This window comes from Nomia melanderi, chromosome 8 (assembly GCF_051020985.1).
Source record: "Nomia melanderi isolate GNS246 chromosome 8, iyNomMela1, whole genome shotgun sequence".
In the NCBI taxonomy this organism is placed as follows: domain Eukaryota; kingdom Metazoa; phylum Arthropoda; class Insecta; order Hymenoptera; family Halictidae; genus Nomia; species Nomia melanderi.
In genome coordinates this window covers 9,160,779-9,181,143 of record NC_135006.1, presented here as the reverse complement: position 1 = coordinate 9,181,143, position 20,365 = coordinate 9,160,779, and the positions used below count along the sequence as shown (strand labels likewise).

General features: G+C 34.5%; 1 protein-coding gene across 1 annotated transcript in view; it reads right to left on the bottom strand.

Annotated features, from left to right (window-relative positions):
- Positions 1–11,672: 11,672 nt before the first annotated feature.
- Positions 11,673–20,365, bottom strand: part of dsx (transcription factor doublesex) — a 173,194-nt gene continuing 164,501 nt past the window's right edge. The window contains exon 6 of the mRNA XM_076370068.1: positions 11,673–20,021. Coding sequence (XP_076226183.1) covers positions 20,019–20,021 — 3 coding nt within the window. The 3' untranslated portion in view covers positions 11,673–20,018. The remainder of the gene's footprint in view (positions 20,022–20,365) is intronic.

Below are 20,365 nucleotides of genomic sequence, written 5' to 3'. Positions count from 1 at the left end.
CGAAATTAAATTTCCATTTTTTCCCCATCCCCTCTACCAGCCGCGGTTGGGGTCGGCTGGTGTCAACGGCGGCGGACGAAAGCGGGGCGGCGATGCTTAGAAAAGTCGCCGGGAACGAGAAGAGTCTCGCGCCTGCTAAGTCCGCTAAATCGACGTCGGACGTCCAGGGAAACGGCGCGGTGGCAAGCGCCGTTCATTCGGCACCGCTCGACAACCGAGCCCTTTCACGAGGGCAGCGATGCGTAAAGCTCAATACAAAAACTTCTGAAAGTGTAATTAGAGCGGCAGTACATCTTAGATCGTTATTTCGAGAATATGTTAATGGCGTAAAGTTAATGAAACGGATGAATAGGGTCTCTTTCTCTTTCCGCGCGGGACGAAAAGGACGGATCTGACTGAAGCCCCCGGAGCGCGGCTCCGATTTTCCAAGTGACGGCGCGCAGAAGAACCACCCTGAAGCATGTAAATTCGCTTACGCATCTCTAAGGGCCATCCACCCTCGAACAAACATCCAGTGCGAGAGTGACGGTCCGAGAGTTGGAGAGAGCGCCGGTGAGACCTTACGCGATGTGCTTCATTAGACCCTTAATGAAATTTCAACACTTTAACGCCCCGACGCCCAGGGAAATATATAACCAATGAACTCGTTTTCACACCAGACTGCCCCGCATCTTCGTCACCGCCAGTCAGGTCCTTCTAGTTCTCCTACCCTCCTCGGGGTCGCATCTCGAAAGGAAAACAAGGGTAGGATTCACCCTCAGAAAGATGCTTGAGTGTACCCACAGAACCGAGTGCATATCAGTTATTTTCTCCGCGCGAACCTGCAGCCAAGTGCTCGAAACCATTCATGGAATGTAGTTTTGTCGGTAAACACAAATTCTGCCAGACCGATCGATCGTTGTGAACACAAACTCGAAATACTTACCAGCGTTTCATGAAGTGGAGAATTTACCGTGTATAAATCTGTATTACCGATGTTGTACAAAATTATCCTACAACGCACTCTGTCCGAACGGACCGATCATTTGCAAAATTCCACCGCAGACCGAAGATATGTATCACATCAGTTTTATGGTATGTATCTTCAGTCTGTATGTCCGGTCCATCCTGTCTCTCGTCGGTGGTCCTTAGGAATTCTGTACCATTTCAGTATAGCACTCGACATTACCGATTTTTTACCCAAGATTTTGGAATTGTTCAAAGAAATTAAATTAGCTGTATATTTTATTCATACATTTTTAGATTCTTAATATAACATTAAAATATTCAAACTAACTCGACAATGACAAATACCTGCAGCGCGTGTATTTGAGTGGTAGAAGTGGTATCCATCAGATGTGATATTACAAATTAGTATTATTTTATACATTATCATAGAATGTAATAATTTATATTTTTATTATTGAAATTATACACGTTGATTATGTACTTTGTAAAAATGGACAAAAATTATATTCCAATGCTACAAATAGATGTAAAGTATGCCGAAGATTTTCATCTTAGTTTCATGAGATGGAACATTTTGCTTCTTTTTTCTGATAGCTTTGTCATTTGAGTTGTTCACAGGTCAACGTAATGAACGGTACTTTTTGAATATTTACAAACTTTAGTTTCAAAACACTTAGCTGATTCTTTGCATCTTTTCCACAAAATTCCATAAAATTTTCGTACATTTTATTTTGTGGAGTTAATCACTTTGACGAATGAGCATTTTATGTATGTAAGATATCCGTAGTTCTCAATCGTCGATGATCGGTTCCATGAACCGATGCCCAAATCAAAGGGTAAGGTTTGCGTTGGAATGGTTCATGATCGTGCGATCGCTCATACCATGTGCCTCCATTTCAGAATCGTATTCTTGGTAATCCGTCTGCAATCCCCTCTACGCTTGTTGTAGCCTGAGGATAGGACAAGATGGGAGTGCTGGGAACCTGTCCAAAGGAACGCTGGATCTTTCTTATTGATAAGGACATTCGGAATCAAGACAAGTCCTTAGTCCTCGTAACTATGCTGCGCGTTGTATTTCTCCCTCTTTTTGGAATCACCATTTCCTCTTCGATTTATGTCTCTCTAATGTTATGGGGTTTTTCCTTGATTCCTCCCTCTTTCTCTTTTTTCCTGAAATTACACCTTGGCACATTTTAAGCAGGAAAATCAGTGACACCTTAATTCCATTCATCTATATCGTTTTGCAACTACATCTTACGTGAAATTTAAGTTATAATTAAGTATATTTTAAGGTAGGCTTCGGAAATAAGATATGGATTAATGGCCAAGAAATATTGTTTTCCATTTTAATATAGATTTTAAAAGAGACATACTTCGGGTGATTTAGTATTTAATATATTAGTAAGTAATAAGATTATCTGTAATAAGATTACAAGGTTAAGAAAGGAGAAAAAATTTAATTTAGTGTTCCTCAGTGTACTTACCTTTGAGTACTTCCATGGCATTGCGTTCCATTTGACTCTGTAGATTGCTATTCAGCAAAATTAACGTAGCGAAACAAATATTATAAGTCTACAATGATACTGAGCTAATGCTTGTACAATTAAAATTCTAGTACTAATTATAAAATAATTGTATATAAAAATTAAATATTTTCAACTAAATTCTACCTTGCATGACAATCGAATTGACAAGGTTTGTATGAGTAAACATGCCGGAAGTTTTTAATAAAATACAAATATTTGTAAGTGTATGCGGTGTATCTTTTAATTTTATTCTCTTCTTTCGTTTCCTCTTATCGAGATTAACATTTATTAAAATGAAAACTGCTTTTATACCATCATCTAAATTTCTTATATTTTAATAAAATAATAAAGGCTAATAACCTGTCAAAATAAGACATATTAATTGATTTCAGTATAGTTTAAATAATCTTCCATGTTCGGATAATTCTTGTAATGGCTACAATGATTACAATTTTCAGAAATATGATTGAATACTTAATTTATGTATCTAGTAGTATGTTTAATATTGCTTATATTATATTTAATATTACAATTATGTGCAGAAAAAGTTAATGTTCATGTACGAAAGTGAGTAAAAGTTTTATTTACTCTGAATTATACTTTTATACATTTATTTATTCTTAATTATTAACACTCTGTTGATAACATTTCAGTTAACATGAAAAATGGTAATGGTGATTTAAATCTGTAGATAATTTGAACATTCAAGTATATTGGAACTTAAATTTACTTTTGTTATAACACAGATGGCCCTGCATTCGTGAGAAAACCATCTAGGTCGGTATTTCAGATTATAATATAAAAAGTTGCACTGAATGTTAAATTTCGTTTATCATATAATTGAAATACAACGTATCATGTGATTAGTATTTCCGATTAATTATTTTCGATAATAGAATATCAAGCATTGAAGTTTGAGTATAAACTACATTACCGACAAAGCAAACAGAAATGACAGAAATTAGATTCAACAAACGTTAGTAGAACTTGTATCGACTGACTCGTACGTTCTGTTTGCACTGGAATACATAGAGAGCGCTTAAGTACCATTTATTTCTATCCAATAATTTTTTCTATATTTTTCTGTTATAAATATTACACTATATATATACAAAAATGTAGCATCATGTATTTTATTTGTGTAATATGTGGGACATGAGTGTCAGGTGGTATCCAAAGTATGCAATGTAAAGAAAGAGTTATCCAACAATTAAAATTATATGCCGTATATAAAACATCTAATCTAAAATTAATTATGCAAATGTATACTATATCTCTATATTTAATGAAGTATCACTCTTTAACTCCTGTTACAAAAATACATTACTTTTAGAATCAAAATTTTATTAGAAAGAATATTATACGCTAACACAAAACAATATGACATTTTACTTTGTAATGTAATTTCAATTCGTTATGTATAATGTCCTAGTAGTACCGGGATATTTGAAATCATTTCTTAATCTTCATATATTCCAGGAATATATTTCTTAAAAACTGACGCACACTATTTATTTTTAATGTTAGCATGCAATATTTTTCTTCGTGAACATCTACGTGAATATTTAGTGTAAATAAATGAAAATTTTTACTTGGCGAAAATCAGTTTCATGTTCGTAGAATATGGAAATTGTAAACCCACCACGAAGCAGCTTCTTGGCGAAGTTCTCAGGTCACTTGAGGACAAGTCGTTTCTTTACATTCCATTCTTTACGATCAGCCGACGAATATCACAATGTTGGCCAGATTCGGTTTCTTACATCTTAAACGCCATCCGCTCTCGTTTACATTCCACATTTTACGATCGGACCAAATATAATGTCGCCAAATTTATTACGATTACCGTCTGAAGTTCCGACATCAATGTTAATCGAGACACAAAAGATATCTCTAATCGGAGGCCTGGAACGCTTCGGTGACGACTTCGAAAAATAAAATCGAATCGGGGCCTCGACGGATAAAAAACGACCAGAACCTTTACGACTCTAACAAGAATTTGTCAGTTGGCTTTGGGTTAGTCGAAACTGGTTGCTGTGGTACGAAAAGTTTACACAAAAATTTACATGAAATGCCTATACGAAAGTTGAGATATTTTCATTTATATATTTGCCCCACCCCCTCTCTCCTCGCATCACTCTCCTATCTTCTCTCTCCTCTTTCCTTTCAGCACTCTCCTCTCTTCTCTCTCCTCTCTTCTCTATCCTCTTTCCTCTCATCACTCTCCTCCCATCGCTCTCCTCTCTTCTCTCTCCACTCTTCTCTCTCTCTCTCCGTTTTGTTTATTACGTCTGTTACCCTGAAGTCGAGTCAGACGGATTTTTGGCGACACAACGTTTGACAGACAAAACTTCACGCCGTAATGGAAAATAGTCACCCCTCGATGCAACTGAGCACTATATAGAAACGTCTGTTGTAGGGTTATTGAAACCAGCAATCTGCATTATAATCTGCCAAGCGCGGCTGCAAAGTAGGTACTCCATCATCAGGTGGAACCGGTTTTTTCGGCCTCTGTCCTGCAACCGTTCAAACTACTACTCATTGCGTATTCGTAATCTTGGATCGGTGATCTCCAATTGATTCCTATCATTTTTTGTTATCTCGCCATTATCAATGTGCATCCTGTCGCGGTTTTTACGAGTTAGAACAGGCAAACTGGAATGCTTTCTGCAATGTAAAATATAAATGAACACTTACAAGTTCACACGAAGAATTTCACAAGAATTTATTTAAACGTCAAAACTGTGTATTACCGTTGTGGCCCTAAAGAAATATGCTGAAGACATATTGCGCGTCTATTTTATGCTTCCGTTTATTTTGCTTTTGCGCAATTGCATTAAAGTGTTTGAGTAATGCGAAGAATGGAACAATGTGCACTGTGAAATAGAGTTACAGATGTAGACGATATGTTTGAACATTCTCGATGATGAATTATAAATTGCAAGGCATTATAAATTTATTTATACGTTGAATGTGATTCAAATTCAATCATTTCCAAAGCTCATTAGTTTGATATGTGCAAATTTCATGCATTTACGTAATGCGATTCAAACATTTACATACATAATATCTTTGTTAATGTATTTTCTAGAATGTTGATATAATTTAGTTCAATAGTGAATGTACATTCTTAAAGAATCGATGTTATCATATAGATTATATGAACAGTATTATGTTGAATACCAATAATTGTTTAGCATATTATTCCGTTGTTTATAAAACATGGAAAATTTGACGTTTATTTACAACGAATATTACTTATTAATCACTTACTGTTTAAAATTGTAATAAGCTACATGTTACTGAATATTTATTCATAAAATTTTTAATAAAGTTTACAATTGCATAAAAATGCAATCTCTCTAAAAACAAGACGGTTCGCAATCATAATATTATAGTTATTGTAATGTTTTATAGTTTTGCGCATATGAATTTTTATAAAATTACAGTTTTTAGCCACTCCCTCTGTAAGTGCCTATATTTTCCAACGTATCTTACAATTCAAAGCGCTTCAAGATAAATAATTATATTATTCAAAATGTAACATAAGGAGATTTTGTTTATTTTTCTGCAATCATCGTATATAAAAGTTTGTCTGTATTGATGCTTTAGATGTAAATGACAAAATAAAGTTAATTATTTTACATATTATTTGCATCGAATTCCCACTAGTTACTTGCACCGGAAACCAATATAAGAACACAGTGTAGCATGTCCATAGTCGAGTAAAGGATTCCCATAGACGAAAGGATCAAGCAACTAAGTTATATAGGTACCAGAAAAGGTGGGTCCGACTTTTTAGTCCGGACTTGGGATAGGTTTTTTTGCGGGATAGTCGAGTTCTCTTTCGGCTTCTAATCTGTTACTTTTAAACAAATCATAGCACGAAGAGGGGCCTGGACATGCACAAGTAATCGCGTGATGTCCACGTGCACGCAAAAGGCGGGCCCAACGTTTTGAGAAATGGTCTTTTGTTTTCAAGAAAACGAACCGAGAAGAATCGATCGCGTGCATGAAACCTTTCCCGGCACGAAATGTCCACGTTCGCCATAATAACGGGTGAGATCCCTTGACGGTGAACGAGTCCGGGAGCTTACAGCGTCATTCCCGAGCGTGGCTCCACTCATTCCGAAAATGAGAACGTCTACAGATTCTACCTGCAAAACTGGAATAACTGGTGCGTCCTGGTACCATCGATGCTCGCAGGGAAATTATGTTGTTTAGCTTGTGAGAACGTTCCATGATCAGTTGCATGAATCTTTGAAATGCCACTAATCTAAAAAATATGTCAGTAATGCAGGGTGAACGGAACTTGAAATCATTTCATTTTCCTACTAACACGTTCCGCGTGAAACGCGTAGTACAACACGCGTTCGTTTTATTTCATTTGATTTGCAACAGGATAACACTTTATTTATAATGAATCTATCAAATAAATTGAGACAAACGATCACTCTAGTGAAAACAGTAATTGGGTTTACTTGAAAGTAATGCCACGTTTGCAATAAATTTTGAAGTTTTGTTTTGAAGAGTACATTATTTCGGTAAGACAGTTCTTATTCTTTTTTTAGTCAAAGTTTACAAAATTTTATTAAATTGTATTAAATGTGAACGAACGAACTGTGAACCGTTACGAATGCTATAAATACACAAAGTTCGTGGCCTACTTATATTAAATATATTTTTCGGGCAGATTCAAACTTCATTTACACGTTAAATGCCATAGGAGTCATCGGTGACCCCCAACCAAATCGAATTACTATGATTTACTCAATTAAACGGTGACTATTTGAAAATATTTCTATATTATTAATAATGTTACCTAGTGCAGCGATATTTAGCAACGTAAACGTTCAATAACAATAACACAATTCAATTCAATAATTCAATATTATATCTTTTTCCATTTCGCGTATTTTGCTCGGTAAAATCACGCGGCATTTAATGTGTTAATACAATACTCAAGAATAAAATTTCATGTAAAGCGTGGAAAAATTATATTATTACAACAAATGTGGATTACTCACTTAAAATCACAATAAAAAGGAATAGTTCTTCCATATTATATTTTTTCCTACAGTCTTTCTTTAAATTTGAAATTGCTAGACGGAGAATTAATCAAAAAAGTAAATTTAGACATAATAAAATTGTGGTATGTACGATCATAAATTCGTTTAAGAGACAGTTGAATGATTAAATAGCATGTGTATATTGAACAGGTGAAATTTAAAAAAATTCAAAACATACAAAACATTCATAGAAACATGTACTAACATATGTTCCAAGAAAATTTAAATTTGACAAATATCGGTAATTTATTTTTATAATACGACGAAGAAAACCTGGCGTTGGTTTTATATTGTAACTTACAGAGAAGTGTGACCTGTATTCACAACGTATTTCATTTTTTGCAATCAGATTATTAAATGCAGATTCAGTTTAATAAACATTTTAAAAAATCATTAATTTTCAAGATAATGTTAAAATAAATACATGTGTACCCGGCACAGTTGATCTCCATTACATTACTTAAAACTGTTGCAAAATATTGTATATTACATACTGATTAACATTGGAAAGCAGAGAGGTATCGTTACGACAGTATGTTTAACATTTGACCTTCGAAGCGTTAAAAAGAGTTGATAAGTGACCAACAAGTGGTCGTAAGATGGAAGACATATCCCCAGCTTTCTCAAGATCACGATTATCACGATTTATTTAATTTCTACCAATTTCTGAGCATCAATCGTCAGCTTCAGTGACAAAATATAATTGCATAACTTTTGCTCCCCATTTTTCTCCTTTATTTCTTTCTCTTTCTCTTTAACCCTTTCCTCGGCAACAATCAGTCCATAAAACAAACCTTTACACACGACGAAAACCCTTAAACACAATCCTAGTTTCATAAATTTTAGGTTTATGTCAGGAGATGGTGCAAATATTATAAGTTTATCGTACCCTACAACTGAATTATTATTTTCGCCGATAATACAGCCTCGGGCACGATCAGGCCGAGTATGAATACTCACTTACAAGGTGTACTTTCGAAATCGTTTCAAGGAGAGTGGGCATAATTGTTAAGTACTCGCATTGTCAGCGTAACGAATTGCTTTCATTGGAGCACCGAAATTCGCGAATGGGAATTCATTATGGAAAATATGATCTTTCAGTATTAGATGAATAAATATGTATTTAGAGTTGTTATAGAATGTACAGATACATTACGGTAAAAAAATTTATATCTAAGTGGTCATTATTTTGGTAATAAGTAAGTGATTTAAACTTTTTGAAGTGATACAAACTTTTGTATATATGTACACATTGCTTATAAAGATCTTGAAAAAATAAGCTCAAACTTGCATAGAATTCTATTTTGTTATATATTTTTAATATGTATAGTTTAATTATACCACACGCTGTCTTCATAAGTTTGCAGATACCACTGACTTAAATAGTATCGTGGTAAAGAATTTAAATAAATACTCGTCCGAATATGGCGGATACAGTGTGAAGTAGAAAATGTTATTATAATCAGACTGAAGTGTATGCAGTACACCAACAGATGACATACAGTTCGTAGCCCGAGCTAGAAAAAATTATAGAAAAATATTTCAAAGTTTATTCCGAGTGTTATAAAATATAAAATTATAGGCTTGCATTACTATAAATAGGAAACGAAATTTTAACGAATAAAATATTTTTGTTTTAACCTCTTCAAAGATATTACCACATATGTATACATTTCATTTTGGTTTAAGATTAAGGTCAAAAGAAAGAAAGATTTAAAAGATTAAAGTAGTTTTCTTTTGTACGTTTTTCGTAATTGTCTTTGTTTGTCTTTATATTATTCAAATTGACAGCAACTGAACATAAACCGCAATAAAACGGGAACTAAAATCGTTTCTGTTCTTTAGAAATAAAAATTTGGTCCTGAGGAGGTTAACAATCTGAAACATAAAACGAAATATCTGGAAAAAATGTTGAAAGAAAAATATAAAATATATATCACTTTTAGTAGAAGGGTGTTTTACAGAAAAAATAAAATTTATAAAAGTACATGATCCAACATTTGAATAAATGAACATATAAATAAATATATTCATTTTCATATTTAGTAAAGAGAATTAGAAAGGATTGTTATGTTCCAACATTATTGAAGCGACATACAGTCATTTGCTTGTTAACATACTTAACACAATGAAAACAAATTAAGTCAGGGAAATACTCGAACTATAAATAATCCACATTGTCAGTATTTGCTTTCACATAATACATTAACAGTTAACAGTGTGTTAAATTCACTAAATACGCAATCAAGGAATTCCGAGTATCATGTTTACTATTTTAATTAAACTAATACGTAATCAATAATGTTGTACTTTCCAATGTGAAAGAGCAGAGTTATCGATTAGCCGATGTTACTATTTTTCAAAGGAATATTATTAAAAACTAAAATCCAATGTACCAAAATACAATATAACGAAGCAAATCAGTCCAGTACGCTGACAATACGTTCACTAATGCATCGAAAGTGACCCAGCTCCGCCTTTCATCTGACTGTCAAACATCCCGGCATCTAACGGTGAAACGTAACAGAATATAGTGGAATACTTATCAGCGCATTTAATATAATTGGTTTGCCCACACCATTTCCTCTAACCAGCGAGTCTGTACCATGCCATGCACTTTATTTATTTATCGTTGTATAAACAAGAGCAACAACAACAACATAATTGATAGATACAAGTAGTTAAATCGCATAAATCCAGGGTAACATGGTTCACTCTGTCATTTCTTTTCGTTTTGTTTCTTGCTTTGATTTTCATTCCGTTCTGTGTCTTCTTTTCGAGGTCTCGTTAGGGCCACTTTTATGCGAGACGTTACAAGCTGTAAAAACTGAAACTATCACCGAACACAGGGTTGTAAAAGCCTCGTTATGTGCATCCACTCGTACATGTCATCGTTTACATCCACGTAAATACTGGGAACAGCGGGGCAAAGGCGGCGGAGGGGAAGGAAACCAGACGCGACATCGAATCGACGCCCGTTCGCCATCTTCCAACACCCGGTAAAATTATGGTACCCCTCAAAATATTCGAATATATAAGGGGTGAACGTATATATTCATATTATGTTCCAACACTGCTATTACTGGATGTCGGAACAAGAGCGGTTTTCCTAGCAGAGACCGGACCGGAGATTTTTCGGATCACATTCTTCCACGCGGGTTGCTGCAAAAGTTTCGGGATAGTGCGACAAGAGTCAGGAGTAAGTTTGAAATAATGGTTTTATCGTTTTTCCAAACATCCTCCTTCGGCATTAATGCACTTTCAATTGTGTCGTGTCGGCACTTCCTAACCCCAAAAATGTGAATGTATTTTCATTACGAAAATAACATAAATTCCTGAAACTTTTGTAACAACTTGCGTACCATAGTAGAATCTCGATGATGCTTAAATATAATTGTAAATATAATTGTAAAGTTCGGTTGCATCTGTTTCAAGTTATTATCCAAGAATCTGAATTATTGAGTCCAAATTTAACCAAGACTCGGGATAATCTGGACCTCGGAAATAGCGATTCGGTTAATCGAGGTCCTACTGGTTTTCGTACAAATAACAGGACGATTGTGGTATTATGAAGAAACTCGTTCTATTTAAACGATAGTCAGTGTTCATTTTATTCACTCGTGTCGATCTTCTATTGTCTGTATGAGCTTGAACCTCGCTCTGTCAGCATTGAGCTGATTTTTAATCAGTTTTTGTAATTAATAAGGGATACTTAAAGTTAGGTATTTGCATTATGTAGAAAAACTCTTGCTAAAAATCACAAAATTTTCGGATATTTGAAATTCGATTATGGTATATTTGCAGTAGATTTGATTTGCGTTTGAAGTGGATCATATTAGATTCGCAATACGATACTTTTTCAATCAATAGAGTACTTGGTAAATGATATACTATATAAATTAATTATATATTTGTTAACATACTCTTTTCTCTTCTATATTATAAGTATTATTAAGTAACATTGCATGTATATTGGAAAGCCAGTAATAGAAATTCTGATTAAAGACGAAATATTATGACCGTAAAATTTTCGTAACTTATAAACTAAAATTTGAAAATGCCGCTGTAAATTCTAAAAATACAAAAAGCAACCAAGGTGAGCCGGGTGAAATCATCGATGCATCGAACTTCATACATATTATACGTGTATTTTATTCACACAAAAAATTGCGTCCATACAAATATTTAACATTTTGCATGAATTAAACAATTTTAAAAATACATATTTTCCATTCCAAGAGACAGATCAGCGCAGTATGAACATCGATTCTCTACTTGAACGGTTACTTTGTTAAATTTGCGATTCGTGCGACGCAGCTCGTTGAAACGTAGTGCAGAGCTAGATTATTCGAGCAACCTTGTCATTCACGATTTGTCTCGAGGAATCCCGAACTTCTCATATAACTGTACGATATTAGGAACATTCTCTTATTACAATTGTCGAATTCGCTTCCCATCGCAAAAACAGATCACATTACAAAAACCCGATTTCACTTTGAATCCAACGCCGCTTGAATTCAAATCCTATTGTTAATCTATTGAAAACTCCCCATCCCCTTCAACGTATACACTTAACACAATAGAATACATTACAGATAAGGATGTGTAAAAAGATTCAACGATATGGCGATGATAAGTAAGTCTGCGTGGTTAACAGGATGTATTTTGTTTATGCGAAATTTCTGGTATCTTCCAGGGCAAAGTTACACACATTCACTGCTGAATCGTATATACAAAACCAGAGCTCCAATTTATTCCTCTTCTACCGGATCAATATTTCTCGGCACAGTTAAGAACGATCAATTTGATTACGCTTTGTCATACAAAAAGAAAACGGTTTATCTTCGAACGATCGAAACACATTTTTTATAACATCGCCGCACCGGTTTTAGATGTTGATGACCGTTACAAGTGCAAATTGTGTCCTTGCAGGATAAGTATGGGTTCAGGCTAGCAAATTGGTACAGACGATAAAACATCATTTGTTTTGATGAAGACAATTACGCATGTCAAATTCCCGTAGTCATATGAAAGTGGACACAACTCAGACCTGAAAACTTCGAATAACATTACATACAGTACATACTCTGTATATATACAAGGTGTTCACAAAGTCATGATACAGGATTACGAGGATTACGAAGAAAGTATAAGTTTATTCGGCAAACGAAAGTATGCAATTATCAATTCAAATTTAATTGGCCGCTCTCTGTTTTTCCTCTCTCAAAAACGTACACCATGAGTCTTACTTTTATGTCACATAAAAGTGTCGCCCATGCTTTATACTCATCAAAGTTGATTCGAACGACCAATTATGTTTATTTTGAATACACTTAAATACTTTTCGAAATTTAGCAATAAGCTTCTGTCGTGTTCTCGCCAACAATATGTTAATCACCTTGTTGCTCAAAAGCTTGCGATCACTTTTAATAGCCACGATTCATGAAAGGAAATAAAATATAAAACAGTGTCGTTCACCACTCCTTGTCTACAATAGATTCATTAGAGCTTTTTTCTTATTGTTTCGCTCCGTTTGATTTTTAACCCTGGAAACAACAATAATTTATTACTTCCTTTATTTAGTCTTTTATAATATAATAACATACAAAATATAAGTTCAAACAAAATACAGGTTAATTATAACATAACAACAAAGTATTTTTCTCACTAAAAGAAAAAATCCGATTTTTCTTTTTACAAAATGATTGTCTTCAAACTCTTGAGCGACGGTGAAGCTCTCCAGCTGCATCAATCAAATTGATTACTCAATTACATTCATTCTCAAATACCGGAAGACAGAAGTTCGCCCACCATCGGCGAATAAAAAACATATTGACAAGAAATTAAAGTGAATACCAATAAAAGCACTTTTATCTTACAGCCTAACAACAACCGATTTAGAAAGCACTCTTCGTTAACACTCTGTTAATATACTCTGTTAAACCTTAGATGTACGTAACGATCGTTCCATGAATTCACGAATTCACCATGGAAAATTCAGTTTTACATTTGAAGAGTGTTCGTAGAAATTGTTGCAAGTACCAACATGAATGTTTTAGGAGCAAGAAGAATATTACCCGACATTACGTTAAACGTTATCGTATTGACGTCATGCATCAGTATTAAGAGTATTGCATATAACCGCAATTCTTGGTGACTGCTCGCAAAAGGAAAATTATATTTAAATTGTATACTACAGAATCGGAATAGAAAAAGAGCAATTTTTGGTTCGGCACTTACGGGTGTTTTCTACGAGAACTCTTCATTTGCGGCGCGGTGAAATTGGCCGCGACGCGATCGATCAAGATTACGAAAATATTTCTGTAGGTTTTTACGAAGTTTATTCGGAACCCCAATGACCGCTGCAGAAATTTACTCGGTACGCATCAGTAGTTCACCGGCCCGTTCTGTGAAACAAGGTTCGTCTCGGATGCACAATGCACGTGTTTCGATGCATAAACGAGCGCGCGACCATTGCAGCGGACACATATTTTAGAAGAGAAAATAGGCACTGGCGGCGTGCACAGCTGCGACACCGTGCATGATTTACGACAACAATTAAGCGGAGCCTTTGAAAATCGTTTGGTTAACAGAAAAATTTAAACGAGACCAATAACACCCGTCTTGGTTAAGGGTGGACAAGCCACGGAGCGATAATGACCGCTTAACGACAGATTCGATTTCTCGGCAAGCAAGAAGTTCAATCGTGCGTTACATTATTTTCATTTCGAGAAATCTTTCGGGATCGCTGACAGCATTCGTCGGGCGACTTCATATCGGCACACTAGTGTGCGGGCTTATTAATCTTTTTCATGCGAAATAGGCATGACACTTCCACGAATAGAACGTTTCGCGTAATGTTCTTGTTAGTCAGATTTTTACAGTCACTGTAACATGTTTCGAAGTAATTCGTTTCTAATGGGAAATTTCCCAAGAATTAAAAGGTTGAATGTAAACATCAATTTTATTCTTTGAAGATATTAAATCGTTTTCTGGGCATATAAGATCGGAAGATGTGTTAAACGATCAAATTTAACCACAGATTATTATTAACGATAGATTGTTATTCATTGTGTAGAAATGAAATTTTACGAGAATATGCATATAAGGTGTGTCCTTGTAGTCCGTAACAATTGAAACAACTTCTAATGACTTTATAATATACTTTTATATGATTAAATACTTTTATAATACACCAGGGATGAATTAATAGGACAAAGAACAAACCAAACATTTAAATAATCGAATATTTGTACACGAATAATAATAAGAACCTTTTCAGTAGTTATAAATCAGATCTGAAATTTTTCGGAAATGTAACTTTTACAATGCATATTGGACGCTTTAAAATAGTCCCGATGTTTCTGGTTACTTTAACAAGTACATCTACGCATTAATGCAGAAAACACTATATGCAGATATGTAAATGAATCATACCCTCCGTTCGTAAAACAGTCACAGTATCACTGAAATAGGTATGTAAGTAGTAGCATCACTGCCTCAATAGCTTAACTTAAATTCTTTGGACTTTTACGTACAAAATTCGTAATCATACACTGTGAACGTACGTGCAAGTTTGCTTTCAGCCAAGTATTGAAATTTCGATGAGCGAAAAATAATACAAAAAGCAACGGAATTTCTTTTGTCCTTTTCAAAGATCTTCAAGTTAGAAGTTTATTAAAGTCTGCATCAGATTGACAATTCTTAGGAAAGACGGCGCGAATTTAAGGAACAATGTGAAAGATGTCACGATTTACGGCGTTTGAAGTTTAAACCAGAAATACATGTTAACTGCGAAATAATGCAAGTGGCACATGTCATTTTCCAAGGAGTATACGATTCAATATCAAAGTACGATGTGTTGCGTGTGTTTAAGGGAAAAAAGCACGAAATTATATATATTATATTTCCAATGATGTACTAAATATAACATTGGTAAAGTGTTTTATTCATTTTACCTTATGATGCACCATAGTGTTTTTAATGGATATGTATATGTTGTTTTGCATTTTATGGTAAGAATTTGTATCGACCGTAAGAACGCGTTTGAAGCTAAAAAATTGAAAGCAAAGTCTTACTTCCGATCCTTTCGAAGATTGTACCTAGTCCCTTTTCAATTTTCCTAGCTTTCCAGCTCAATGCGAAACGATTTGTTTCTAACTGAACATTTTCCTTTCATCATTGTACTCTTTTCGGCCATGTACAATCCCATCGAAGTCGAAGACTACGTAAGACAGATGGTTTGCGCAAGTAGTGGTCAGAAACGTGAAATAGCAAGACATTAATGTCTTTGTTGTGTGCAAAATTGTGTACGTTGAACATTACTACCGTGTTCCGTTACATACGGAACACCTGGTACGCAGCTAGATAGAAAATGTTTCGTGGACGACAAAATAGCAGGTTGCACATTGAAGAGTGGCATGCAAGGCGTTAATCTACGGTGAACCTGCCAGGCTTTCTTGGAAACTCTTTCGAGAACTTATCGAAAATGTCTCAGGACAAATTCAGTTTGCCTACCAGCGGTTATTCCCTAAATCAACAGCCAAGGATTTTCGTGATCAGTTGCTTTAATAGTAATTAGAATCGTGAATCAATAGGTTATTTCTAACAATATGAGGAATAGACATTTCTTTCGAGATCATTATTTAATAGAAAATTAATAAGCACCTTTTTCACATAGCACAGTCATTTCAATATATAGCCTATAAGTAAGCTTATAAATAAGCTTTTGGTAAGTAAACTGTTAACACTCGGTACGAAATTATTCTTTTCGTATTTGAAAGAAATTAATAATACATATTCGTTTAAAAATATATGCTATTATTAACAATTCAGTAGGTTACTCTTAAATACACCTCACAGTTCTTCACCTTCAACAAATCTGTAATTACATCAGAAAAGATTAAGCTATCCTTATTGGTGGCAGACACTTTATATGCGTATTCAGTAGTACATAAAGAAATGTTATATATTTTTTAACCGAAACACGAAAAACGTATAAGGAAGTTTTTTATTATATATATTTTTTTGTTACGAACATAACGTTAGGTAAATCAGTTGATTCTAAAACTACTTTTCTATCGAGTAGAACGATCTGGGATTTATTCGCATGTTTCGACTATTTCTTTACTTTTATGACATTTCAATAGTTTAATATAGTATTTCGTCCAGAAGAATACTACTATATAATACTACAAACAACTATGTATTTTTTCAAATTTCAATGCATTCCAAAATTTATTGAGCAATGTAGTGCATCGAAAACGTTTACCTTCGAAAGGAAATATACTGCATTTTAGATACACTCTGTTCATTAATTGAAACACAGTAGCATGTCATCCGCAGCTGTTCTGCTTTTTACCGTAAAAGAAAAAGCATAATTGATTCGTTTATTTTGCCGTGCATGGCACCGACTCATTTCCGTTCCAATAATGGAATCACGATGTGTTAATTCCTTCCGGCAATTCGAATGCTACTTATATGTAAGATGAAACAAATTTCTACGAGCGATTTTTTGTTCTGAAAAGCGCGGTTTGTCATACATTTGGTGTTTGGAACGGGTTACTACACTTGATTTCTTTATTTTCAATATCTCAATAGAATCTTTTTCTGCGCTCACCTGTAGTTGTTGAATGGTGACAGAACCATATCTATTTGTTAAACATGTCGTAACATCTGCGATTAATTGTTCTAAAAAAGAAGATATACCCTGTTACGCAAAAAAATAATATAACCTTCGTTTCTTCCCGAGTACATAATCCCATTGACGAATGTACATAACAGAAATAGAGGACCTTCTTCAAAATACGGAAGGTAACAAAAAATACTTAAAAAGAAAGAAGGAAATGAAAACATAAGAAATAATTAGAAAATCATTTCTAACTTTCAACCAGCCGATACTAGGACATTTCTGACCGGTTTTGGTGCATCATAAATACTACTTTAGTAAGCATATAGCGAAATGTGTGCAATAGACGAAGGACAAATAGAAATTGCATTCCGCGCACGAATATACCATTTTAGACGTGAAGTTCACGTAAATAAAGCGAAAAGGAATATTCGTACGTTTTAATCCTTAGAGCACCAACGTCAGCGGCTCTATTTTTTATAGCGATAAATACAACAGAAAATATGAAAAATTTCATTGACGATTACGCTGTACGCTATCAAAAATAAAGAGTCGCTCATAGCGACGACAGCACTCTAAAGGTTAAATATATTTTGTATTTCCAAATATTGGAAATATTGTGCGGTGAAATTCTACGCTTTAACCCTTTGCGGACGAGAATTTTTTAAACCGTTGAAAATCTTTTTTCTGAAAAATCTGAGTTATGCATCGAAATCTTAAATACTGGAAAAAGAAAACTACATATCGAATTCTCATTATTTGAATAATTAAGTTATTCATTTCTAGCTTTCGTATTTAAATATCAAAGATCATTTAGATATGAAGTCTCCGTTATGGCGGCATTCGACCGCAAAGGGTTAAGAACTGCTTTCACAATATAAGTAATAAGAGGTCTGGAACTGGTCACAACTGACCCTGTATCGGCTCTCTGACTATCAGATGGACGGGGTTAATGTACAGTGCATCGTCTGCCGTACTAATATTTGACATGGTATAATCCGGCGGTGTATATTCTATATACAGTGACAGACAAAAGTATTTGCATAGTAAAAGAAATTTAGCAGAAGTAGTTCTAATTATATTGGATTATTCCATAAATAATGCAATTTTCGAAATTAATCGAATAATGGGAAAACGTCACAAAACGATGGTAAATACGTCAACGTTGAAATAAAATGTAAGTTTCAATTTTTTATACCAGGAGTTAGTATTAAAAGATTACATTATTTATCAGATGACCCAATAGTTTATTTTTATGAATTTTATGTAATATTCAGAGGAATATTACAAATAAGTTAAACGACTGGCTTACGTTCGAAATAAATCGTATTACGTTTACAACATAGTTGTTGAAATTCGGCAAATATTTGAAATGTAGACGAAAGAATGACAAACAATATTTATAACAAATTTACTGAGAATTAACTGCATATTCTATAAATGTTTCATTTCTTCGCCGACTAAACTGCATGTATACAAAGTGTATGAGTTCGATTGTTACTTTATAAAATTTTTAAATATATTTCGGTAACAGAATAATTTTGTTTAAATTATTTTCATTGCATAGTTTCGATATTGTAAGAAATACTTCTCTGTAATGTATAAATGTAATGAAGATATGAAGAAATATTATTTTTTGTGAACAGAAACTGTTACTTTTCATTTTAGACGGTTGCAGAGATAGACAATTTCACACGTCTCTGTGAAATATCAGATTAACTAAGTGAATATAATGACAACCATACTATGAAATGATATGACCCATTTCAGACACAAGTTTCAATTAAATCTTGGGTAATCGAAAGTTTTAGAATTGGAACATTCATTCGCAGAAATATAGTTTTGATATCTCGCTGGATCTCACCGAAATTTGTCCAACTTCACCCGAAAACTTTGTCGCTTGATTTACTCGACTAACCTTTCACGTACTAATTATAATAGAACTACTTTATAGCAGAGTAATGTTTGAAACGAAGAAAACTACAGATATATTACCGAATTTATCGGCAAACGCAACAAGCAACGTTAAATAATAAGCTTTCATTTATCACTGCTGTCTCACTAAATTAATTTCCATTGGGTGTATCATAAACCAACCATTCATGTAATTACGTGTAATTTCGTGTAATTACAAACTTCGTTCGTTCACATTTGTTTATGACGAACATTAGTTTAACACTACAACTACGTGGTGGGTCGAAACGACTGATTTCAAATTTGTTTATTTTCCCATTACAGATGACCTGTATAAAAATCAGTGCACACCTACAGGAAATTATTAAATAAACTGAACCACATACTCCTGAGCATAATACAATAAAAGACAAATATCTAAATAAATGTAACCCCTTCCAACAACTTAAACATAGTTTACAAAACCTAAGAAATCCTCAGTCTCAGTACTCTTACAGCTTTAACACTAAAACTACCAGAGGAGTCAAAATCACCCATTTCTGATTCCTTCTTCTTCTAATTATTAAAAAGACAACAGATATTTCTTTGAAAAATTATTAAAGAAAGTTTATAAAAAATAGTAGTTTAACACTTAACTCGGTAGGTTAAGTGTTAAAAATCCAACAAATTTCATTGAAACGAACGATCCATCCATTGATCGTATCTATCTTCTTCGCATGCTTCCTAGTGAACACTTTCGTCCGTCATTGTACACCTCACCGTACTGTCCCCGAACAATTTCCGGTCACCGTCACCGATACGATCGAACGTTGTGTGCTGGGTCGAGTCGTGCAGGTCCCGCGCAAACGATACCGCCGAAGAATTCCTCGCGGGGTGGGAGATGGATGAAAATATGGGACAAAAGGGCTCCTCCGCGGCACGTCAAGTGAATTCTTGTTACTGCAAATTAGACACCGGAAGCTCGGGCATGCGAACAATAAATATTCGAGGGCCGGGGTGCTCGTTACCGAAATGCAAATCCATTTAAACCGGACGAGTCATTAAGCTCTGTACGGTAATAACCAATCGAGCTTCGCATCAGATTGTTACTCGGAACGTGTTCTCGCAGTAAGAAAACGACGAAAAAAGATGGACAGGGCGGTAAAGAGAGAAAAGGGAAGCGATGACGAGGGGCGGGCGGGGGAGCAACGTATAGGGCGGGAGGGGGGGTGCGACGGGGTTCCATGACAGAAAAAAGAGGAGGAGCCAGCGAGCAAGGGGAAAAAAGACGAAAGAATGAAACA